Here is a 26626-nt window from a genome sequence, read left to right as displayed (position 1 = left end):
ATTTAATAATTCTACTAGTGAAGAAATACATCTCAAACAAGGCACACAGACCAACTTGAAATAGCAAACGCCAAACAGCAACAACCTTATCCAAAGGAAATCCATGTTAATTTAATAGATTTTTTTTAAAAAACAACTTAGTAAAAGTATTTTGTTTGTGTGCAGATGAAAAGCACAAAGTATGAGGAAGTGATCCTGTGTTACACCTACAGATTAAAATACCTAAAGTGACTATGACCACAGTCATGTATGAAAATGCCTTATGCCTTAACATACTTAACAGCCCATTTCCTGTTGACGGCCAAAGGGTGGCGCTGTTGATCAGTTGAGGAAAAGTAGTAGAACGCACTACATCTGTTGGCTTACTGCTCCAGATGGTCACATAAAGTCATCACATAAATACATAAATAGTTGAAATCTTTTTAAAGGTAGATTAAAGAGCTTTTATTTTGAAACTGTCGTTTTTCTGACAGTCTTTGAGTAGTTTGTCTGTTGTTCTGTTGTGTGCTGTATTACTTTTTTTTACATTTGTGATAACATTGCTTCTTAAATCAAAGTTTTGTAGCTTTAATTTGTAAAAATAATATTTTAGACATACTTTATTGTGATAGGAATGCACTACACATGCCTTTGCCTCACATTAATCAATTAATTGTGTATTTGGTGAGGATAATCTAAAAAAAAAAGAGAGAAAAACAGAGAATGATAAAAAAGTAGATGTAACAATATCACTAAGTAAAAATACTCAAGTAAAAGTCTTACATTCAAGATGGGACTCAAATAAAAGTTTTCATAGCAAAATGTACTTAAAGTAAGTAAGAATTTAAAAAAGTATTTGTTGGGAGGTCCGGTCCACTTTCTAAGAGTTACATATTTATAGTATTGAAATATTATTACTGATACTTCAACACGTAAGCAGTATTTCACTGTCACAGCTGGTGAAGGTGAGCACTTTTAATAGCTTTGGTTTAATCTATAGTACAGGATCACATTAATCTTGTAAAACCTTCTGTCAGATAGATGCTGTACAGTAAAAAAGTGTAGCATGTAAAAGTACCTCAAAATTGTTTTCATGTGTACAAGAAAATGACCTTTTTACTTTCCACCACTAAAGATAATTCAGTCAGTGTGAAAAAAAGTTTCTCTTTCTGCGCAGTGTTTGAGTTGTAGCCTGAATGGATTTCAGGATGTGACACTTTAAACCAGCCATGTCCAAACTATTCCATAAAGGGCCGTGTGGCTGCAGGTTTTCATGTCAACCAAGGAGGAGCGCACCAGGCTGGACTCATTTAATCAGCTGATCTCACTTTTCAGCTGATAACTAAGAGATCCCTTGATGTTGATTGGTTGGCCTGGTGTGCTCCTCCTTGGTTGGAACGAAAACCTGCAGCCACACGGCCCTTTATGGAATAGTTTGGACATGCCTGCTTTAAACTGAAGGATTCGAGTCTTGCTGTTCCTGCTGGTGGAGAACATGCAAATGAGACGACGGGCGACATGCCAGCTTCATGTGACCAGGACGTCAACGGGTGATAATGGCAAAGGACGGGCTGTTAATTAAGGCACTGTTATGTAAGTTCCAGTCATTCAACCTGACACAGGAAGATAAAACTCCTCTGTTGTAACACACCTTTCTCTTTAGGTGGAACGCATTTATAATCTGACATTAACAAGAAAACATGACATAAAATCAAAAGTGTGAACAACAGAGGAATTCCTTAACGATCAAGAAAAATAAGCAGTGACAGCACAGTTCATTGTTTATTGTAAGAACTATTTTTTCTTTACTATTAATTTCCCGTAATGTACAGTATTGTCGTACGTTTAGAGTCAGAATTTTCTCAATTAAACAATTAGTTGCTTGTTCTATAAAAAGTCAGAAAATGATGAAAAACGTCCTTCAGTGTTTCCTAAAGATGGTGTCATCAAATGTCTTGTTTCGTCCACAACTCAAAGATATTTAGTTAACCGTCAGAGAAGAGTTAAGAAACCAGAAAATATTCACATCTAAGACGCTAAAATCCAAGACACTCTTGAAAAATTACTCAGACCAATGAATCAATTATCAGATTAACTGCATATTAGTGTAATAGTTGACAGCTAATTGATTAACTGTTGCAGCTCTAATCAATTTAAAATATGAACAATATCTACTATACTTCTTTGACATGGTTTGTTCTTACCAAGATCACACCAGACTAGAAAATGTGGTTAATTAGAAATAAATACATAAATGAAACAGTCATTTTGCACTTGATGTCAATAGGTGGCGCTGTTGATCAACTAAACACCGTCAAAGGTCAGCAAACTTAACCTGTCTTGCTTGTTGCTCTGGTTTTCAATCATCACTCATCACATAGTTTGAGGTTCAGACGCTTCTACTGTGCCGGTTTTAATCTGTGACACGTGAACGCAACAGACTGACTGTGCCAAACCGCCGGTGGGGCGGGAAAAGACCCGAGAAGAAGGAGAAGAAGTAGTGATGGCGGACACGAAGGATCAGGAAGTGATGGAGGAGGCGCTCAGCCTCTTTTAATGTAAGTAGAAGGTGGTGTCGCTGTTTTCTCAAACATACTTTTAGTAGCTTTAATGATGGGGTAGCGATCAATTAATCAATGTTTTTCCTTTTGGAGCAGTTAGAGCAAACATCTAGTTATTTAATTAGTAACAAAGCTTGACAGTTTTACCTGCCTTTCTGTTTTGTTTTGTTTTTTTAAGTTTTATTGATCACTGAAACTTGGAATGAAGATGATTCAGTGTTAGAAAAACGAATAAAAGCTTTGACGCAGTTAACTACTTTTGCAGTGATGGTGTAGCTTAGCTTGCTACATTTCTCTGAGGGTAGCTTAAGTGTAGGGAAGCGTCAATACATGTAGAGTAACTGTTAGCTTAGCTCACAGCACTTTCCAAGTAGCTTGCCTAACACTAAGTAAAAGTAACAGTACGAAGAAGATTGGCAAACCAAGCATTGGGCAGTGGTTCAAAGAATTGTCTTTATGTTTGCCATTGGAAAAAATAACGTATACTTTAAAAGATAAGCAAGAAATGTTTCAGAAAGTGTTGGGGGGTTATATTTGGTATATTAAGAACAAAGATTTGTCTAATTTGCTGAGCGAAACTGGGACAACATAACTACTCCCAGTACAGGACCACAATCATGAGCTGCACTTTATTTTTCTTTTCTATTTCTTCTTTCACCTCATGGTCTCAAATGCTGTTTTTGAATGTACCTAATGTCTGTTTATTTGTTTGTTTACCGTTAAATATGTGTGTGTAACTTTGATATATCTGCACAAAACTTCAATAAATATATTGTTTAAAAAAAAAGTAACAGTACACTGCAAAAATACTCTATGTTAAAATCCTGCATTAAAATATTACTTATGCTAAAGTTTCAAAAAAGGTAAAAAATGTCCCCTGTGGCTGTTCTACTATAATTAATATTATCACTCATGCATTCGTGTAAAGGATTTTGCTGTTGTAGTTGAGGTGGAACTCATTTTCAGCTGGTTTTCTCATAGCACTGCAACTAATGATTCTTATCATTATGGGAAAATCTGCCGATTATTTCCTTCATTAGTTATGGATTTGTAAAAAAAAAAAAAATCATAAAAAGGTGAGAAATGCTGTCACGATTAAACAGTGACACTGTCACAATGCTTGCTTTGTAGTACAATTGTACAAAATTCAAAATTACGAAATAGAAAATAAAATATCTTAAAATAATTAAAAGGAATTGCAGCAAATCTTCAAATTAGTGAAGGTGGAGGCATGAAAAGTTTGGCGTTTAAAAAAAATGTCTCGACAGCTTCTTCCTCCGGGGCAGGAGGTGGCGCTGGTGAGCTTATAGCCACCAAAGTAGCGTCCAGAATTAAACACCAGAAGAAGAACACTCGGGAGTCGTTCCGTTAGAATTCCTCTTCTGCAGCGACTTTTCGGCCATAGCTTCACCGCGTTATTGTTTTGTGGCGCTTTTGCCGGACTACTAAACGTCTCTAGCCGTTATGGCTTCCAGGAAAAGGGGTCTCCCCGGCGATAGCGGTGAGCAGGACGGACTACTGACCGCCTGCAAGCAGGTCAAGTCCAGTGATAAGAGACACGTAGCTGCCTTGATTCTGGCGAGAGGAGGAAGCAAAGGGATTCCTCTTAAAAACATCAAAATGTTAGCCGGAGTGCCGCTCATCGGATGGGTGCTGAGGGCTGCTGTGGACTCCAACATGTTTAACAGGTAGATGGATAATTGTTGGATGAATTAGTGACTGCTGCTGTGAGAAAAATAGCAAAACCTGAAAAACGTCCAAATGTCCTATCAACACCGAACATGCCTTCCTTAGTCTGTTTATACACGTTTATTTGTCGTATTTAGTGTTATAGTGACCTTTTTCACTATTCAACATCCCTACTACACAGTCTACTACACGTTTATTGTGTTGATCTTGCTGCTGTCCGTCAGTTTGAAGTTAATCAGTCAATCTACACATATTATTTCACACATTTTGTACACATAGAGGAAAAACGGTAACATGGATAGGAAGAAAAGTATGTGCATGAAGCATAAAACAGTTTAGGATGTAGTTATGTACAGATAATTCATGCTGAAAGTCCTCACAAAACGAATAGCCAGCTATGTTATGATGAATTCATCATTTAGGTCATTTATCATTAAAAAAAGGTGAGATATCATCTCTTTTTGTTTTCTCTGATGTGAGGATTTCATGCTTTTCTCTGCTTTATGTCATAATTTTAATATAAGTTTTACTAGAAATAGTTTGTTTTAATCCTGCTGCAAGCTCTTCCTTTTAAAATGGGCTAATTTAAATGTATAAATTGATCTTGCAGGTAATAACGCACTAATAACAGATCATGTACTGCAAACTAGCTTGGCTATGATTGCTGTGGTAGGAAGCTTTTGTCCAATAATACGGCTGGTAATAGTAATGCACCTTTTCTTAGTGTGTGGGTATCGACAGACCATGATGATATCGAGAAGGTGGCAAAAGCCTGGGGTGCCAAGGTGCACCGTAGGAGTCCTGAAGTCTCCAAGGACTCTTCTACGTCACTGGAAACCATCCAAGAGTTTGTCAGACTCAACCCAGGTACGCACACCACATGTGATGCTGTAGTGTCACGCCTCTAATTTCCACTACGTGTCTGTTTGATTAGTGACAAATCACCGTCTTGCCACATCTTTTGTTGACTGTGTTTTTTGCAGAGGTGGGTGTGATATGCAACATTCAGGCTACGTCCCCGTGCCTCCATCCTTTCCATTTGAAGGAGGCCCTGGAGATGATCACGCTGCAGGGCTTTGATTCGGTCTTCTCGGTGGTCCGGAGGCACCAGTTCCGCTGGCAGGAGGTCAAGAAAAGATGTGAGTCTGCAGCTGGAGCGCGGAGAAAATACTTCTACCTTTTTTTTTTTACAGCACAAGATTTGATCCGTGCTCGACCTTTTTGTGCTTCGGTTTCTTGCAACGCTAGATGATCACATGACCAAATGTTGATATAGGTGACATATAGATTATTTTGTTAACCAGTTTTTTGTTTGTGTTCATTTTGGCCCTCTATACGTTAATAGAACGTATGCAAAATGATATTTGTTGATGCTGTTTGTTATAGAATGGACTTTAAACTGTTACCCCCCCTCCTTCTAGCTGGTGAGGTTACCAAACCGCTCAATCTAGACCCAACCAACCGGCCGCGGCGGCAGGACTGGGGTGGCGAGCTGTGTGAGAACGGATCCTTTTACTTCACCACGACAGACCTAATTATAAAAGAGGGACTTCTGCAGGTAACCAGGCACAATTAATTGCAAGAGTTCATAATTTAATGTTTTCTAGTGTTTCAGTTCTTCTAAACTTGCAGTATGGTGACTAACGTGCCTCATGTGATCATGTGACACAACACAAGACCAACCCATGACCTCCATCTGATCAAGGATTGTCTTGGATTTGAAAAGCTGTAACTCTGTTTCCGTTTGCCTCTCTGCAGGGTGGCAATGTATCGTACTACGAGATGCTGCCGGAGTACAGCGTGGACATAGATGTGGACATCGACTGGCCCGTGGCAGAACAGAGGGTTCTCAGGTGAGATGCACACACAAATGCTCTGCAAAAAGACATCGACGCAGCCAGTTTTATACATTACTGTTTGTGCTGACAACAAGCTTCCAACCAGATCAATGCTTTAGGGACTGTAGAGAAATTACTAGAGGTGGAGAAGTGTGGGTGCATCTTCCACCAAAAAGTCAGAAAAAGTTGATCTTATAATCACTCTTCCGTTTCTCTTCTTTTTGTTTATCATTTTGGTGTCCTACCCTACTACCTGTAACGTTTTTATGCCTCCGCGTCTCAACAACTGTCCCCGGAGGCGATGTGTTTTCGGGTTCCTGTCCAGTTCTTGTCTTGAGGCAATTTCTTCACAAATGTCTCACAGAATAAAGTGACATTTTCTATCCAAAAGGTCAAAGGTCATCTTCACTGTGATGTAACAATGTTGTGCAGAGTCATGCAGCAGCATGACTCAGGAACAGAACTCAGATATATATATATATGCACACACACAATAGAATGTCTGTGCTACAGATTGAACATGCATGTGTGTGTGAAGCAGCTTCTGTGCAGCAGCGTCCATATTTGAGTCTAGTCCAGCACAGGCTGATTGGTTCTGCCGATATTGATCTTCAGGTGATGGTGCTTGCACCATGTGATGAAGCTCTCTTTTCAGTCCTCTGGACTCCTCTGGAAAAAATAGTCTCTAAGTGAAGACAGCATGTTTCTCACTGGACATTATTCACTGGAATCCTACATAAAGGTATTTCTTTCGTCCATTTCCTTCTTTTGTTCATCTTCTCACAGGTACGGCTACTTCGGTCGGGACACGCCAGAACTGGTTCGTCTGATGTTCTGTAATGTTTCCGGATGTTTAACGGAGGGACGGATCTTTCTGTCTGTATCCGGAGAGGAGATGGTGTCTATTAACACCAGGGACACCGCCGGCATCCGCATGCTGCAGAAAGACGAAGTGGAGGTGGGAATTTGAAAAAGAGCATTGGTGACTTGGCTCGCCGTCACACGGCCACGTGTGACCCTCTGTTGCTCCACCAGGTGGTGCTGTTGACCTCCAGCACGGACCCCGTGGCCCAGTCGCTCACTGACATGCTGGCCAAGAGGACGGGCTGCCAGGTGATCCAGGTGGGAGAGGAGCCGCTGGATGATTTGAAGCCAGAGGTGGAGAAGAGGAAGCTGCAATGGAAGGACGTGGCGTACATGGGTAAGCAGCTTTACTGTACATTTAATGTGTAACTTCCAGAAAACCCTTGTTACTCACTAATATATGATGTGTTATATGTTAATGTAAGTGACACATTGTGCTATTAGTCTTTGTATTCATGTTTATGATGTTTATTTCTGTCTCAGGTAACGATAAACCAGATATCAACTGTCTGAACCTGGCGGGTTTGAGTGCAGTCCCTGGAGATGCTCCGGTGGTGGCCATTAATGCCGCAAAGTACACCTGCCACAGCGTCGGGGGAAAGGGAGCCATGAGGGAGTTTGCTGAACACATTCTTCTCCAAAAACAAAAAGCAAAGTCGCAGATGAAGCAGGATCGCATCGACAGCAGCTTCTGATCTTAAATACGTTCGATCTGCATGGAGGTGTTTGAGTGCAGTTTATGCACGAATCATAGCAGTAATCCAACAGTGCACATTTCAAGATAAATACAGCAGTATTGTCTGAGACGCTTACCTAATTTTAGAGTTAAAATCGTTCACTTTGTTTACAATCAAATCGGACGCGATCAAGTATTCCTGACGTTAACTTTTTGGTTAAAAGGTGAGATTCTTCTGCATGGTCTTCAGTAATTTACCAGAAAAGGATTAATTTATGTAACGCTGTGAATACAACAACCGAATCTGAAATTTACAAACCTTGATGTATTATAGCACTCGGCTTAAGGCAGAATCCTTGTCAGCCAAAGCAAACAAAACCCAAACCACAAGACTGGAAACTAAATCGGAGTGTGGGGAGATTACTGATGCACTACAAGGTGTGGCCCCAAATCTAAAAATATGAGTTATTTTTATTATATATGTAATTTTAGAGATGTGGCTTTTTAACATTTCAAATGCTGTTGATATTTTATATAGAAGATGAAGCATTTCAAACCAAAATATAACACGGTCCAAAAAAATTCAAATCTAACACTTTTTGACAAATCTTCTGTTCTCTGTTTACCTGTTAATGTCACGCCATCCTGTGTGCACCTCATTTTGTTATTATTCTCATTGGCCTTAAAAGAAGTAGTCAGACATTTTGGGAAATAACTCAATCTTGTCAGGAGTTCTGATGAAAAGATTGATACCATTCCACGTCTTTCTGGCCATTATAAACCTACAGCCAGCAGCTGGTTAGCTTAGCTTATCTTCGCATAAAGACGGGAGGAAAAACAGGTAGTCTGGCTCTGTACCAAAAGGTACCAAAATCATCCTGCCAACACCTCTGAAGCTTTGTAATCAAGTAATGTATCTTGCTTGTTTAACCTGTACAATGACTGAAGTGGAAAATGACAAGTTGTGGCTTTAGGGGAGGTTATATGCTACTATGCTAACTACTACTACATAATACGAAGCTTCTTATAAAACTGCAACTTGCTGTTTTTATACTTTTGTTACAAACAAACAATATACATATGACGAGTAACTTAGTGAGCTTCAGGCAGAGCCAGGCTAGCTGTTTACACCCATTTCCAGTCTTTATGCTAAGCTAAGCTAACGGCTCCTGACTAATTCCAGTATAGATATGAGCGTTATCTTGCCTTCCATCTAAATCTTGTCAAGAAAGCGGATAAAAGTATTCTGCCAAAATGTTCAACTATTTTTTAAACTCGTAACCTTATTATCCAGAAGCATTCAGCTAACTTTGTGACTGCGCACCTGTTGCTCCATGGTAACGTCCCAGTTCTGGATGGGAGGATTACTGATCATTAGGTTGTAGCTGCTGCTTGTTAAGAGATTAGAAAGTTGGCTGGTGGAGATTATTGTTGGCTGGTTTTATTTGTGCTGTTACTGATTGAGTGAATTAACGACCTGTGTGTCTGCTCTGTGTATTGATGTACGAGGTATAGCAGTATGTCATTCTGTGTACTGTTTCTATCCATTGTTCTGATTGTTTTGTTGCAATGTTTACATGTAATTTGACTGATTAACATAATTTTATTTCACTCTTTTTATTTAATAACTGTGACAATTAGCTGCGTGAATAATTTTTAATGAAGTTGCTTATTGGAGGTGATCGAACGTTCTGGTGTTGTGTTTTTAATATGCACAGACAGGCAGAAACATCAAACCTTTGAGTCCCTTACAGGAATAATTTGACATTTTGACACATGTTGGATTGTCACTTTTCTTCCTGAGAGTTTGGGCAACAAGTTAGATCTCTCATGTCTGTACGGTGAATAAGAAGCTAGAGCCGGGATTAGCTGTTAGCTTTCTTCAATCTCTACACAAACAGAAATAAGTTGTGGTTTTTGAGGAAATACATCAGGATCATTTACAAGTATGACTGATTTATAGCAGCTATAAAGCATTACTTCCAAATTTGACTGACAAATTGCGCCACTTAAGTACAAAATCATCTACATTATTATGTAATCTTATGGCCCTTTGTCAAAATGTAGTTCTAACACCTTTATTTTAATAAAGCTGTGTTTCATGTAATGACAACAGAGCAGCTGAGATTCAGAAATTCTGTATATACCAGTTTTACTTGTGCAAAATATAAAACAAGACAGGCAGATGCAGTTATTTTGATAAGGGAACTGAGTCGTGACAGCTCAGTAACTTCCTGAAACAGCTGGTCACTTTAGTTTTTAGCAAACATAACTCAATTGCATTTGTTGGGGACTATATTCAGCGGCGGATTAATCCACATTCGGTGCTGGAGTGAGTATTTGGGGCAGCAGGTCGGTGTGTGTGGGATTGAGTCGTGATGAAATATAGTGTGTCCGGTTTGGGTTTGGTGTTTTTGTGGGACTTGTGGATGGAAACAAAAAATAAATATGACTGCAAACAGTGCAGGGCAAGGACAGCTTCATCATCCTGAGACTCAAAATGCCACCAAACCAGAGTCTCCAAACTTTAACATCTTCATGTCACAGGTATCACAAACAGAAGAGGTGACAGGGTTTATCTTTGTATGACTCTTAACGCTGTCACTGTAACACCATGGTCCTCGTTTCCTTATCATGCCACAGTCCTTCATGAATGGATACATTGTAAATGAGGTGTTTTGTTAACCCTTTACCTGTCAACAGGTTTGAATGAGGATGTCACAGCTGGTGGAGCCTCAAGTTTTGACTTCTCAATTTAAGGATTTAAATTACAAAAGTCTGGAGATGTTTGGCATTTTTCTAATGCTAATTCTAACAAATTCCATAAAAAGACGAAAGCCACCACTAAAAAAAGTAATAAAACTCAACTTTATTCGCACCTTCCATACAAACATGCAGCCCAAAGTGCCTCAAATAGCAAAACTGCAATAACACAGATGAAAAAATAAAGACAAAAATAATTAAAAGTTTAAGATGAAATATTACAGCAATGAAACAATAAAATGTTAAAAATCAATAAATAGTATAAGAAAACACACACCAGGGATACAAGTAATGTAAAAACCAATGATTAAAACCTAAAAACTATCGCATGAATAAAAAAAATTCCAAGTTGACAATACAGACAATACAGTTTGACCTTCATTCAACAAAAAAGTGTAAATGTTAGTTTGTGTGTATGAGGTTGGGATGTTTGCTTCTGCTAATATGCTAATGTTGTTTGTGCATGATACCTGTTGACTGCATGTACTGTGCAGCATGTGTGTCTGGTGGTTTTATGGTAGGAGACATAAAGGCACGGTTTACTGGAGACAGGAAGTGGAGTGGGTTGGGGTTAGTTAATGATTCACTTTGTTCCCTTGAATGGAATAACGTGTATTCTCGTTTAACTGCACTACAAGGACTAAACGTCCTCACAGTGCAGTGACGATGTCAAGCCTAGCGCTCATTACATTCAATCATCTTATTTCTAATTTCATGATCATGTGATTTTTTAAAAAAGGTTTTTCATTGTAGCACTTTCAGTTGCATTCTCAGTTTGGCTCTGGTGTTGAATTTAACATTAAAGCTAAGCTAAAATACAGCCTAAGCACACTCTGGATTTCTTGCCTTTAGATACTCAGTGTATGCTCCTCTTTTTTTATGTACTTCTCAGCCCGTCACATTGGCATCACTTCGCTTGATATTGCCTTATATTAGGCTATCACATGCACAAGCTAGCTAGCTAGCATGTAGGCGGCAGGGTTAGTTTTATTATTTTCAGGTTAGAGCAAAAGCCCCTCTAGATGCACCTCTGTGGTAGTAGGAGGATTTTGTTGCCAAAAGACAGAGCCAGGCTAGCTGCCCCCCCCCCCCCCCCCCCCCCCCCCTTTCCAGTCTTAATGCTAAGCTAAGCTAACTGGCCGCTGGCTCCATTTTGCGGCTTCACAGCAGTGGCAATGATCTTCTCATCTAAGTCTGCAAGAGATTGAAAGTCGAACTACTTCTTTAAAACTCAATCATGACGTACATGTAATGAAGTCATTGCAAGAAAAATCTCAAATCCAGATGTGTCAAAAAATGTGATTGTTTTAATAAATGATCAAAATCATTTAAAATACAATACTGAAATATTTAATCTGCATTAATAAACCATTCACAGCCAGACAACATCTGCCGATAGGAAGTTTTAAGAAGCTAACAATGAGTTAAGTATATTGGAAAAAGAAGAAGAAACAAATATCTCGCAGGTGTTCTGTCACACTGTCATGTCGACTGGCGTTATGATCAACGGCCCGTCATTCTTTCCAGATTTGTTCGTGCAGGGGCTGAAGAATGGGTAGATGCACTCACTGAACATGTCATTGAAAGTGTAGATGTGGATTCGAGCATCAACGTTGTAGAAAGACACCTGTCGAGCCATAAGGACACACAGTGTTATAAGAAAACAGAGCAGAGAAAGGCAGCAAGCTGAAAGAGGCTGGAGGTCAACGTATTTCCCATACTGCACCTGTCCTTTCTCAAAGTCCACAAATATCCCAATCTTGCGCGGTCGCAGGTTCACCTGGACGTCTGTGGAGGGTTCAGAGCGAAAGGCGTACTTGTTCCTGAGGAGAGGAATGAGGGGGAGGACGAGAAATAATTAACAGAAAAGAAAAGAAAAAAAACATAAAAACAAAATTAAAGGAAAGGAAAACTGAGTATGCAAACAACTTTCTCCAGTGTCATTGTTTGCTGTAGTTTTCACCACAGGGGTATTTTACAGTATGTTCTCTTTTTTAATGTTTTATATTATATTATATTGTATCATATTAATAGTAATAATAGTCTAGTAGTTAGGGGCAGGGTTAGGGTCTCCTTTTAGCTCCATTTTTGGTCTCCACCACCTCCTGAAGCAAATATCTGACTCTTTAGCTGACTGCTCACTTGTCTCTTAGGCTGAGGAACCAGTATCCGTTGCTAGGGGTAACTTCAATCTTCCCCTTCCTGTTGATCGATTGTCTGGCCACCCCAAGATCCCAGTCCGTCTTCCCGCCCACCTCCACCTGTTCACAGGAAGCAGGAAGTCGTATCAAATAAGGAAAGGAATAGGAAAGGAAGGAAGGACATGCATTTTAGTGATATTAATATTAATCATGCTTTTGACATGTACTATACACTATATATTCACAGAAGAGCCTCGTACCTCCCAATAGTGCCTCCCGGAGGAGATTGCCTCCCTCCCCAAGACACAAACGACTCTGTCAAACCTCTCCAGATTGTCTGGAAGCAGTTGGTGTCGATCTCCACACCTCACCTGCAGAAACAGGCAGTTTATCAGTTTCCTCAGCACAGTTTCCGATGCAGGAGGCCAGTACTCTGCCACCTAGATGTTTAACATCAAACTCACACATGCAATGCTAAAAAAGAAATCCATTCTGAATGGTTAATCATTCAGCGATATAATCATTTAAAGGGGTCTCACACTCTTCATGTCCTCTGACATAACCAGTCTTGGATGGGCGGTGTTGGAGTCCAGCGTCACAGCCACTGTGTGATGGAAAATGTGAAGCATTTTATATTTTCCTGGATTAAATCATGTCTGCAAGCTGACTTCATGGGTCCATAGAATTGTTTTCACTGAATCCAGTTTGTGTTAATGTGACATACTTGCATATTCCTGCACCCTCTTCATCCCTGCAGAACAACAGCTTCATTACAACGAGGCATGGTGTTGTTAAACGCACTAATACACTGCACAGATTTATATCATAACCTCTTTCAGGTAGAATGCACACATGACTATGTGCAGTATAATGTACTGTATATGTTTAAGGTGGGATGACAGAGCCACTCACTGGTTTGCATCTGGAAAATTTAAGGTGGAAGGCAGATATCATTCACAGGTTTATGTACAGTATAGACCTTTATGTTCAGTATATGTGAGGCGGAATGGGAGCAGTCACTCACTGGGCTGTGTTCGGACTGGACTGGGTTCCAGTACTGAGGCAGGAAAACCTGAAGGCGAACAAAGTTTAACTCAGAGGCTATTGTACTATTGTTGATGCCATTCTGCGTATGATTTGGGGAAGTCGGGAGTAAAATGAAGAACTTTTTTAATCAGCTAAACTCACAGTTCTTAAAAGTTAGACACGCTGAATAAACATAAACAGCTCATATTAAGTTCTACCACCAGAGGGCAGTATTTCAGTACTTTGACAGTGCCTCGCTAAGTGACCTAAAGAAGAAGTGTTTGTTCTTTTCAAGTTGAGCAAACTGACTCATGATCCTCTTTACCAACACCAAAATCAGGAACATCTTAGTTTAGATCATAACACCTGATTAGACTCTAGATGTTGACACCAACAGGCTTCCACAGACTCGGTGCTTTCTGTCTTTTATGCCGTCATTTGTTGTGTTTGGAAACAGGCCTTGTGTTCAGTTCACTGACCTGTTTCTGCGATATTTTTCAGTTCTTGCTGGAACCTCTCTACCTGAGCTGCCAGTGACCTGTAGATGGTCCCTGCTCCCAGATCAGAGTTCACCGACACCCCGGACCAGTCTTTGGCAGGTGGCAGGCTGCTGAGGGCGGGGAACGTCTGAAAAGTAGGTGAAAATGAAGAAAAGACTGAGTTCAGTTCTGCTGAGGTGTCCCACGGTGTTTGCTCTATGTCAGTATAACTTCAAACTGAACCTCAGATCCTCGCCAACCTTGACACAGTGTATGTGGTCGTCTGATTGGGCGAGCTCGGCGAGGGCGCTTTCTCTCCTCCGCAGCTCTTTAACCTCCAGCTCCAGCTGTCGTATCATGGCGTCGGCCTGGTGCTCGGCCGCCCTCCGGCTCATCTCCAACACCTCCATCAGCTCTGCCTGCGAGCGCTCGATGGCAGACACGAGCATAGAAAACAGGCAAACGCTGCTTGCCGTCTCTCGCTCCACCGCCAGCTGGGGAATTCATGAGTCTGTGTTGTAAAGCTTAGCCCTTTCCAGACGCCTTTACAGTTATAAATACACCCAAAAATGGTTGCAAGCCCAAACATTTAAGTTGAAACCAATACCCTGAATATCCTCACCACTAACATCCTTGACGGTGGGCCAAACCTGGAAAACTTATGAATACACCTGAAGGTATGGGTAAAGAAAGAAGAAGAAATACCCCAAATAAAGGAATTAAAACCATAAAAATTGAAAATATTCTGGTAAAAGCCCCGAACAATCATAAAATAAACAAGGAAGTTAAGGTGAAATGTTGGCAAGGAGCATGAATGTTTGGGTAAATATCAAAACAGTTGAAGAAACCCTGCAGATTTTCTGATTAAAAGCTGTTAGAGGGAGGGTTTGTCTGTCTTACCTCCACTTCAATCACTGACATTCTGATCTCCTCCACCTTCCTGATTCTCTCTCTGATCATCTCCTGGATCTCCTGCTCCGACACACTGAGCTGGGCCTGCACACACACACACACACACACGCACGCCTGAATCCTGCATATGCGATGGGCGATTTGGAGCCTAGAAAAAGACTTTGCTTTTTCTGTCCTTGAATCCAATAATCCTACTAGCAATCAGATTGGAGAGAAATACATCCAATCAGGTGCGAGTGTTTAATTGCAGTGCTAAATCAATGTGCCAAGTTGGGCTTAGCTAAAGCACGTGGACCCAACCACATCAACAAAATGCAGCACTGTTCTCTGTTCTCACAGATGGCCTCGATTGTAGATTTTCCCTCTTCCTGCTTTGCGAGCTGCTGCCTCTCAACACAAATGTCATACATATTTCAAGATGTTTAAAATAGAAAACTGATATCAAATGGCCATTTCCTGGACGAGTTTGTACATTCAGTGACTTCATCCATTACAATCATGTTCATCTTGGAAGGTATTATCCTGCATTGTATCCTTATCAGCTGTGTTTTGCTTGGCTTAGATTTCCAAACACGAGGAACTTCTCGCTGTCACACATTAGCCATCACCTGCCTTGTAACACTTTGTGTATTGTTGTCGTTCTTCCTCTTACAGCCAGTTAAAAACAAAGACGCTTGAGGAGTGAACTCCCCAAAGTCTCAGTGTTTCACTTCAAATCTCTAACAGCTGCTTTCCTACCTTGAGTTCCAGCCATTCATCTTCGACGGTCACTGTGTCGTGATCCTGATGGTCGTCGAGCTCGCATTCAGGACAGATGCAAACTCTGTCAGTCCTGCAGTAAACCTGAAACCAGTGAGGGAGAGTGTTGCAGCGTCAAACCTTTATCTACCAGATGAAAATCAAAGGCAGTCACTGGTTTATAGGTTAAAATATTGTACCATTATCCCTCTGTTGTGGATCTCGCAGACAGGGAGGCTCTGGCTGTTTGCAGCCCCGCTCACGGTGAACCTTCTCCGGCTGTTGGAGCGGGTGGAAGGGTGAGGCGGCGGCGGCGGAGGTCCGCAGGTGTGGCTCATGGCAGCGATTGGACTGTCGTTTGGTACCGAAGAAGCCAGCGAGGTCGAAGATGTAGAAAAAGACGTCGAGATGGTATCGCCTTTTTCGGGGAAGAAGGTGCAGGAAACGAGAGAAAGGTCAAGGAAGCTGGACCCTCTTCTTGACTTTTCATCAACTGTAGAGCCAACTAAATTCAATTTGTCCAATATGTCGGTTTATGATCTGCAGAACTCCACCGCTTTGTGTTATGCCAATTAGCAGCAGTTAACTTGCTGACAAGCAAACACGCCTGCTCAACATGCCCAACGTTGTTATCACGACCGAATTTACAAGCTGACGTCAGCTTCTGCAGCCTCACGCGGCGGCTAACGCTGAGGCTGCAGACGCCTGGTAAGGATTGCTGCTGTGCCACATAGCTCTGACGGCGCAGTCACGTATCATCTGCAAAATGCGCGACCAAACTGAGCAGACTGGCTCTGCCACTGTGTGTGATGGATGACGACAGATGTTTGAAGCGGGATGAAAACAACACCGCCGCTTTTACACTCAGGTTGTTATTTCTATGGAAACTTAATTACGTCGCATGCATTCATTTGGCAGACACGTTACAGGCTGTGCATACAGCCTCTGTACCAATAAGAGCTAGATTCCCAAGCAAACAACTAATCTGAGTGCTGTCGAGGTGTAGCCTTGAAAATGTAGGTTTTTAGCCTGATGGTGCGTTTCTATCCACAAAATCTGAGCAGAAAGGTTGGTGTATGGACAAAAGCAAAACAACGGAAACAGATTTGGGGCATAAATCACGATCATATGAAGCATGTGAGGAAAACTCTTCCTGAAACAAACACAAAATCCATATTTCCTCCATGTTTTCTGCATTTTATACCTACAAAGAGGGGTTTGAGTGGTGCTCATTGAACTACATCATCTTGTTGCGCCACCTCATGACCCCAACTCCTGGTAGTCAAATGACAGTAATGGAAGGAAACACGCAGAAATCTGTGTTTTCTTTTGCAGATTTCTGTTTTAATTCGGCCAGGAAGGCGACACTAACTGGTTAATTCGACTTTACCTTGAGCCTCACAGGTCAGCATCACTGGCACTTTCGGCAGAGGTCGGGGCAGCTTCTTCTTCAGCTCATCGAACAAATTGTCCGGTATGCCTCCGTCTCCCCCTCTTCCCCCTCTCCTCTCCTTCCCCAGTCCCCCTCCTCCTCCCTTCATGGATCTGAACTGCTCGGTGATCTCTCGCAGGGTCCGGTTGATCTGGAGGTCCGGTCGCTTCTGGAAGGTCTTCTTACACAGAGGACACTGGTAGACCTGAGGGAGGAAGGATAGTGGATGATGGATGATGGAAGAGGAAGTGAAAAAAGGAACCAAAGACGGAATGTGGAACAGTGCAGGAAGTCGGTCAGGATGAATGGATAGATTGTTGATTTTTGAACAAGAACACAATCAGCCTGATGTAGTTTGGGTGTAGCCCCAGCTTGTGTCCCTGATAGCGTTAGGTAATGTTGTATCACAGAGGTAACCATCAGCTTCTCTAAAATATCATTAATCAATGACATTTTTAAATGGCCTTCTGGGTTCTTCAAACACTTACTGTTGTTCTCAAGGTATTTCCAAAATCCCCCAAAACTCTTCAAACCATCTGGATTCAGTCAGATTCAGTCGACTGAATCAAAGCAAAGATTTTTAACCTGTTTCCCAAGTTGTGCCTCTGTTTCTGAATCGAAACAAAGATGGCAGCACTCTGGCTACCTGGAAAGGTGAATACACAGGTAAGGAGGAGTCTGAGGATTCTGAAAATAAAAGAAGAACTGAGGTAGAAATTTCTAAAAGACCTTCTGGGTTTGTCAAACATCGCTGGTTAATTTACGATTAAGAGAAAGCCTTGGTTGCCTCTGTAGGGTCGTACATGAAAGGCACAAACTGGGGCTCTAATACATGCATAAATACCAGAAACAGTGCACGCAAGTGAGGGAGCAAAGGAAGGAAAGAAGACAAACAAAGGATGGACAGGGGCAGAAGGGCCGGGAGGAGACAGGATGAAGAAAGGAGGGAGAGACGAAGATGAGCTGACACACCTTAGATCCATCCCAGTATCGGCTGATGCAGCCCATGCAGAAGCTGTGGCCGCACGGCGTGGATGAAGGGTTGGTGAACACATCGAGGCAGATGGAGCACTGGAACTGCTCGTCAGACAGGAAGCTGCCGTGGAAGGACATCCTGCCGACAGCGAGACAGGAAGTAAAATACAGGTTGTTCATTCCCAGTGTGCAACAGTGTCCTGGTGAGGGTGTGGACGATCAAGTGCATCCGCTCATGCTTCTAGAGCTTTCAGCTGTGCTACGTCACTCTGGTGTCAGCTGTGGTTCCTTCCTTGCCCACAGGACCAAAAATACTATTACTGTTCACCCACGAGGAAGACAATCTTGATCGAAACAAAGTGTCTCAAGACGGCCAGACTGGCATGAAATCTGGTTGAAAGGTCCACAGAAGGTGATCCCTACGGTTTTTGATAAACACCAAACTTGTGTTTCGTGCCAACGTCAGGTTAAACTTTGTTCTTGACCAATGATGGTATATCTTTACAGCCAGAACCAATAATTTTCATGGTCCCCATGGTGACCCCTGGCCTTTCTTTTGGCAACACCAAAATATTTGGATAAGACTAATTGATTAATAGTTGTTCTCATAATGGACTATCTTGAAGTTGCTGTGGAGTGATCGTCACACATCAGACCAGGACGAATCCTCGACAAGTCTGTCGGGTCTCCACGCTACGTAGTTGTATATATAACAAAGATGGAAGACCACACGAGACTGGAGGTCTTTCCTCAAACAGCGGACGTCTTTGAGAAGCTACCGATCCAAGTTGTTTGCGGGCAGATTTGCAACGAAAAACCAGGAAAAAAAAAGAAAAGGGGCTTTTAAAATCATGAAGCGTAAACCCGCCATAAGGGGAAGATTGCCTTAAAAGTAGGTCAACACATGCATGCTCTTGAAGTTTAATAACCCCATGACCTTTACTCGAGCATCATCCTCAGCACCAACATCGAACTTTCCTTTTTCTTTCGAAGGAATGTAGTTTTTCAGCGTTGTGGCTCTTTAGCCCACGGTTTGACCTTTTAAGAGAAACTGCAGAGACGAGTGGAAACAACAGGCAGTTTATCTCTTGTGCTTTGGAGAAGGTGATAAGATCATAACAAAGGAATCACGTTGAAATGTGTTTGGTTTTGTTGTTGAGTGAAGGCAGTCAGAAATATCTTAATGGAGGTAAAGCTGAAGTTATGAGAGGTAAATGGACACATTATATAACGCACACACACACACACACACACACACACACAAATCACCCCTGTCGCCACAAGTCAGATTAGAATGGTCAAAAGACTTCAGGAATGAGGTGGTGCAAGATTCTGTCCTGCGTTATCACTCACACAACACACACAGCGACTGCTTTAATGCTCCGCTAACAAATTCTTTTCTCTTATTGACTACACACTTTAGATACCGGCATTTCAAAAATAGTTTTTTACTATATGTACAATTTTAGAAGCAGCTGTGTCTAATTCTGCTCCATCATCTACTCCATCCACCCACTTTCTATGCCTGGAGAGCTCAGTAGATAATCAAACTGCATTATACTGCTTTAGATACTGTAAAAAAGATTCACATGTGCATTAATATATATTAATTAAGCACTAGTACTTGTATGGAATTATTTGAATTTTTCAGGTATAACTGGAAATTTGACCAACAGAAGTCAAATTAATATGTTTATAATATTTTATTTACAAAAAAGAAATGCCCTATTTTCCAGCGATTTAGCACTGCGCTCACTTTGTTAAAAAGAATAGATCAAATATCGATGCAGCAGAACTTTTTTATTCCATGCATTCTTCTTCATTTCCAAAACCTGGTGCCTACATTGCCCACATGTGACTCATGTGACATCACTTGAGGCATTTTTTAAATCAGATTTTTGATGATTTTTTCACACGTGCAGTAGAACTCCCCAACACCCGAAAACAGACTGTGAAGTGTAAAAACAATGGAGCTACCCTTCAATATTGATAGAATAAATGAAATAAAATGAAATTGTCTTGACAAAAATAGAGTAATTCCATAAGCAACAGTCAGCAAATATGATTAAATAACCATAAAAGTTTGCTAATACCCATTTTGACATCATGCCAGCGTCTTTTCAGGTTTTCTAAATGCTGGTCTGAGGTTTAGAGAGACTTGAACATAAACTGGCCTAAAACATGTTGTTTACAGGCCTGAACTGTGGTGTATTTATTTAAATGAAAATTATGTCTGAAATGGACTAAATCACATGGTCTGTTCACATAAAAACCTGCATTACTTGTCTCTAAATCCTTCTGCAACACTGCAACTTGTAGCTTTTAGTGTCAAGACCCTGAAGAAATCACAAAGTACAAGCAAGTATCTGCACTCAGCTGCAAGAGAGCCATGAAAGGCTACACGAGACGCTCGTGGCAACAAGGTCAACGGATTTGGGAGCTTTGGAAAGTGAATTTAATGATTAACTTCAATCAGCGCTCAGTCTATTAATCAATTAGTCAACTGAGACAAAAAGATTTGAGAAGTCATTTTTCAAGAACGTCAAACATTCTCTGGTTCCCGCTACTCAAATGTACAGATTTTCTGCTTTTCTTTATTTTAACTGAATATCTTTGAGTTTTAGTGCTGTTGGTCTGACTAAAATAGTCCAGTAAACAATGCACATTGAGTGACATGTAGCACAGATCTCCCTCTACATACAGTGCAGAAGGCTGCACCTGTAAATTTCTTGAGATACCTCAGATTAGCTTCAAACACGAAACAAGAGATTGATGATTGATACCTTTCTCGTTGCCGGGTAGGACTTTAAAATGTATCCAAAAATGCACAGAAACTCTGTGTCCAGTCCGTTGTGTCTTGATCTCTAGAGGTCGCGTCTCGATCGCTCACACTCTCACTTATGAAGGCCGTCCTCTCGGGCTGTGAAATATAAAGGTGTGTGTGTGTGTGTCTGAGAGAGAGGACTGTGATTTTCCTCTCCCATGGAAAGCAAAGTCACACCACGCCCACTCACCTGTCTCTCTGTTTGGCAGGTAAATGTGGCAGGACTGGTTAAGGTGGGAGTGTGAGGCGCACACTTACCCACAGAGTAGGTCAAATGACCACAGTCTCTACCCTCAACCTTGTTTTTTGTTCCTCTCGGCTTCATAAAGTTTCCTGTAAGCTGCGTAATGGATCAGCTTCCTTCAGCAATGCGAGGAATCACACTCAGACTGGCCTGACACGTTGTGTCTGATAAACAATGAATGTGATTAGTAACGAGATGTGTTTTGAGGCTTCATGATGTGAGGAATAAAACGTGCTACATTGCGGTTTCATGTTGTTTTGCTAGTTGCGGTAACTTCTCTCTACGTACTACGTGACCGAGGCTCAGCGATGGCATGAAGCCTAAAACGAGATGCTCCTCGCGATGGAGACGGAGCTGTGGCGTTCGTTCTTTCTGCCACCTGCATGAACCTTTGTTCGATTTGGCTCCCTTTCAACGCCGCGCTCGCTGTCCGTGTGCGCCTCGTGTGCATTTATTGACTTTCCCCAAGCGTGCACATGTTCGGACCATCGGCATCTCGAGTTTTTCACGTTTGGCATTCCTTTCGGCTAATGATGCGCTACCTCCAGAGCGAGATAAGCGGAATCTCAGACAGCATGTACCCAAGTAGGATGCTGGGCTTTTTAAAAACACCTTCCTTAAATAGTCGAAACATTGGCTCACACTGTTTTTCTAGGTCATCTTTACAGAACTGACCTTGCAAGAACAGTAGGCCGTCTGTATGTGGTGTCGGTCAGTTCTGCTGCTGTACTGTGGAAAACATGAACCTACAAAAAACACAAAACAGCTGATGCATTTTTCATGGCTTATTCAGGACGTAGCATCATTTTATAACTTCATAACTTTTTGAAATCAACAAATTTCACTGCATCTCATAGAAGCACCTGCTGACGAAGTCAATCCTGTCAACCTGTCTGACAACAGCGTAAAAGAATAAACAGCAGCATATGATAGCATGTTATTGTGTTAACATGATTGAATGAACAAAGTCTTTATGTCGAACCAACAAAATAATACTTAAACATGTCAGAAAAGGAGCAGGAAGAAGCATGAGCTTATTTAATCCTGACCCTCACTTTAATATTGCATGTATGAGACGGTATATATATATATATATATATATATATATGTGCATATTTACAAACAAGTTGTATACTTCTAAATATACAAACAAATGGAAAGCACCCGGTGATCGTCAAAGCTCGTCTTCCTCTCTGTACCGTGTGAAAACCACGCTTTTGTACCGCTTTTCTAACTGGGTCACGCACTCAACCCGTTCCACAGCTTCGCCCCACGTATCGAAGCAGAAAAACCTTTTAACGCCGTGTGAAAATAAAGATGTTTTAAGTTCAAACCCCCCCCCCCTCAAATTATAACACCCGTCTCTATTGAAAAACAATTTCTGAATGTTACCAGGAAGTACGTTGTTTATTGCTTTGTACATTATTTGTGCAGTTTGAAAATGTCAGTGAACTTTAATGCATTTCGATTTTGATCCCTGTAGCCTGAATTATCAATTATCCTTATGGCTTTTTTTTGCAGTTTGGACAGTGATGTTGAGTTGCTCCCAACCTCTACGCAGTAATTTAAATATGGTAGAACCAATGAACAGGTGAGAACGTGGAGTGATTTGTGGTCCAGAAAGTGTTTCGTCTCACCCATTACTGAAAAGCTTCTTGACAGTTTCTGGAGCCCATGGCTGCAAATTAAATCTATAATTAAATCTTAAATGTAGTGGAAAATAAGAATAAACTAGCACGCGGAGGAAAAGTCCCAAGAACAAGTACCTCATTTCTGTACTTCACTACAGCACTTAATTACCTTGTAAAACTGGTGTGTTGTAGTTGTTTGAGTTGCGGTGGCTCACACAGACGAATGTGGCTTTGGAGTAACTTTCCTTCACTGTGAGGATGGAACTATCTGCTGATCAGCAGTACCAGCAGTGCTTTTCCTCTTCTACATTCCACACTGTCGCTTCTACTGCACCGCCGCTGCCAACTGATAACTGTACCTGCACTCACACACTCACACAGGCATTTGACACACATCGGCAAGAACAAACCTGTTTTCTCTCGCCGTCTCTTTAATGACATCATGATGTCGCCGAATGGCCTCCAGGTGGCCGTAGTCATTATGACGGGAACCAAAGAGGCAGTCTGGTGACATAGAGCTCAAGTTTTGGTGCCTGTACTTAAGCAAACTGCAACGACTTCACAATGTTAACCCTGTGAAGTTCCGAAACGATGGCGGTTCGGTACAATGAAGGTCCAATACACCTGTTGCTGGTGGCCCACTCTCCAATCGGTTGCTCATGCCCATATATGTCGTTTTGGGAGTCACTGGCAATCAATCTATTTAGTCATTCAGGTACGAGCACGTGTTGGAGTGGCACGAGGGAAGCTACATAAAGTTCTGTGCAGCTTTATTTGCAATAACTTCAATGATTAATCTTTTTGGACACAACCAGTTGTGAACACAACACCGAGATATCATCACCTTTTAAGCTGATAAGCTGAATAAGCAAGTTGCTTATTCACACATCCATCAGTTACGGAACAGGTTGGAGTCGTGTTTCTGTCCACTTGATGAATGTAAGTCCAATATTTACTCTCTCTTAGCTGTTTTTAGACTCTACGAACTCCCGAGGGAAACATCTGATAGCTCAGCTGCTAAATGTTCCACTGTGATCAACAGCTAGATGCTAGCTAGCAGCACCTCCTCAACAGCCTGTTTTACTTGATGCAGAATTACGGAAGCAACACATGTTTTTTGGTTTAAAAGGGGATTACGCCAGCAGATATTCTCTGAGCTTTATATTTGTTCGTTTCAGATCATTTTTTTGCCAGGCTACCCTGAAGCTAGCTTGTGAAGCTACATTAGACCTGGCAGCAGAAATCTGGGCTGAGATGTTCGCATCCTGTCACGGACCTGCGATCCACGTTATATGAACTGTACCCAGATGTGCCGATATGATATAAAGCATGAATATTTTAAACCTTGGCACAGGATGTGAAACAGGGTTTTGCAGAATGGTCTAATATAAACATTCTCGTGTGGTGAAAGGGTTGTAGCTTAGCATATCTGCAGCATATCAGTCTGAACTGGCCCAACATGCACGTGACAGGTGACAAATGGGATGCAGACATTTTGATTGACAATGAAAGTGAAAGTTCTAGTATTTTTACAACCAGTCTACAACAATTATTTACACACATTATGAAGGGGGTAGGATTTACTATTAATTCAGATCCACTGACATTTAAACTACACTGGCAACTTTCTGAGTTCACTACGGCCGGCTGAACACATCATTAGTATTTGCCTCTGAGAGCCTCGGGGCGTCTTTCACTTTCAAGAAGGTTCAGCACATGTCAAGGTTTATGACGACCTGTAATTAAACACAAACGTAGCTGCCAGCGACATTCTGCACATCTGCGCGACATAAAGCCCAAAGAAATAGGTTAGTGTGTCAGGTCAGACGCGGGACATTGACAGGTTCAAAAGGTTTTCGATCCGGCGTGACGGGTCGTTTGACTGCAGCGATGCAGCCCATCTGGCAACCACAGCCAGACGAGTTAATATTTACAATGCTATATTATTAACTATTAGCATTGTAAATGTGTCAGCAGGCTGTCTACGCAAAGGTTACGGGATCGGATCATGTAATGACACCTGGCGTTAAGATTATCAACTCCATTTTCTCTTGAAAAACATTTCAGCACCTCTCCTCCGTCTCTAAGATGTTGGAAAGCCACGCAGGGGCAGTAAGAGATGTCAGTTTTTACAAAAACAAATTTGCAATGACAATTATTTTGGCTGTAAAAATCTGCAGACTTGACTTTCTCAGTCAAAATAGCTGAAGAGTGAACTGCTTCAACTGACATCCATATGAAATGGAGTGAAATCTCCAGACAGTGAAAACACTCCACTGTCAGAAGGAAAATAGTTTTTTTCTGATTTTAGGTATAAAACCACATACAAGCTTCACCAAATGAACAAAGCATTAAGAGAGTAGACACATTTTAAAAGATCAAACGCTCTTAAATTTTTTTATATAGAGCGTGTTGCTCTCAAATGCTAGTTTCAGGGTACAGAGTTGTGTTTTTAATGCTCCAGCATGGTGGTTGCACATAAAACAGACGGAGTTCATTGTCACTTTTACGACATAATCGATTAAGACTTCAGTTCTGATCATTTGTTTTGCATGAGCTAGAAGACAATATCCCACCACGTCCTGTCTTGAACTTACTCACTAGTTGTCACTTAGAGTCACTGCTGCGTTTATATCAAGCTCATGTCAATGTGAAATATATACTATTTCAAAGTTAGCGCCTTTTACCTGGTGTCATTTAACATGCACCATGTCAACTTTATTTATACGCAAATATACAACAGTACAGTTGAACTTGTTTCTAAACTTATTAATGGTTTATTGAATTGATAATACAGGTTTTTTTCTTCTCCTTTGCTTATAAAAATGACTGATGTGAACAAACCTCTCAGAATAACAGATATGACCTTTGAGTTTTTCTTATCTGATGATGGCGTCTGTGTGTGCGCGCATTAAGTTCTCTGTTTTACAATCTATTTGCTGAGTAAAGTTGACACGATAAGCTCTTAATGCTTCATCATTGTGACAATGAGTGAGATGCGCCTCGGTGTTGCATAAGGGTGTTGTTAAAAGCAGTAACCGGGTTAAGCATTTCCCCGTGAAGCACTCTGAAACTCAAGAACCAGATATATAATTGCTTTTCTTACTGTATCATTACATGCATGCTCAGAGAGTATTAGCCAATCAGACGCATGGATAATACACACACCTGTCCCATTATTCATGCTTTAACGAGACCATGACGAGCGGCTCTGTGATGCTGCAGGCGGTGTTTTGAGCTAAATGCTAGCCTCGGCATCCTAACATGCTCACAAAGACAATGATGATGTTTAGCTGGTATAATGTTTAACCAGGTTGTTAGCATGCTATCATTTGCTAATTAGCGCTAAACAATAAAGTGCTGCTGAGGCATTACATTTTGAGGTTTCGGGTCATGAACCAAAATATACATAAATCTTGTCTTCTTTACTATAAACAGTCCTTTAAATTAGGTGATCTATAAGCTTTTTATACAACATCAGCAGATAAAGCGAGGTGAGTATTAGCTCCCTCACTTTGACATCCAGATATAGATTAAGCAATAACCCTGATATAACACTCTCCCTTCACAGCCACAGTACATTTTCTCAGAAGCAGAAGAGTTAATTCAAGAAAGTGGAAGTTGATAAATTATTGCTTCAGAGTTGCCGCTGCCGCACCTTTCCCCAGGGTCCTGTTCTTACACTATTTTAAAGTTAGCGCCTTTTACCTGGTGTCATTTAACATGCACCATGATGTCAACTTTATGTATACGCAAATATACAACAGTACAGTTGAACTTGTTTCTTAACTTATTAATGGTTTATTGAATTGATAATACAGGTTTTTCTTCTCCTTTGCTTATAAGGTTAACAG

The 26626-nt window shown here is 41.2% G+C and overlaps 2 protein-coding genes across 2 annotated transcripts; one reads left to right on the top strand and one right to left on the bottom strand.

The window, feature by feature from the left end:
* Positions 1-3890: 3890 nt before the first annotated feature.
* cmasa (cytidine monophosphate N-acetylneuraminic acid synthetase a) lies at positions 3891-9294 on the top strand. The gene is made up of 8 exons (XM_041964613.1): positions 3891-4228; positions 4954-5096; positions 5213-5368; positions 5651-5787; positions 5988-6082; positions 6854-7025; positions 7103-7268; positions 7415-9294. The coding sequence occupies exons 1-8, from the start codon at positions 4005-4007 to the stop codon at positions 7624-7626; spliced, it is 1305 nt and encodes a 434-aa protein (XP_041820547.1). The 5' UTR covers positions 3891-4004; the 3' UTR covers positions 7627-9294.
* A 2361-nt stretch (positions 9295-11655) lies between these two features.
* LOC121626246 (E3 ubiquitin-protein ligase TRIM39) lies at positions 11656-21017 on the bottom strand. Its single transcript, XM_041964612.1, has 15 exons — positions 20857-21017; positions 18071-18212; positions 17057-17303; positions 15867-16084; positions 15667-15771; positions 14917-15012; positions 14277-14510; positions 14017-14164; positions 13536-13583; positions 13236-13262; positions 13051-13115; positions 12772-12882; positions 12513-12631; positions 12097-12193; positions 11656-11997 (listed from the first exon to the last, which is right to left on the bottom strand). The coding sequence occupies exons 2-15, from the start codon at positions 18209-18211 to the stop codon at positions 11845-11847; spliced, it is 1809 nt and encodes a 602-aa protein (XP_041820546.1). The 5' UTR covers position 18212; positions 20857-21017; the 3' UTR covers positions 11656-11844.
* Between the last annotated feature and the right edge of the window lie 5609 nt (positions 21018-26626).

This window comes from Chelmon rostratus, chromosome 23, assembly GCF_017976325.1.
Source record: "Chelmon rostratus isolate fCheRos1 chromosome 23, fCheRos1.pri, whole genome shotgun sequence".
In the NCBI taxonomy this organism is placed as follows: domain Eukaryota; kingdom Metazoa; phylum Chordata; class Actinopteri; order Chaetodontiformes; family Chaetodontidae; genus Chelmon; species Chelmon rostratus.
The sequence above is the reverse complement of the archived record's forward strand: the minus strand, read 5'-3'. Positions and strand labels throughout refer to the sequence as shown.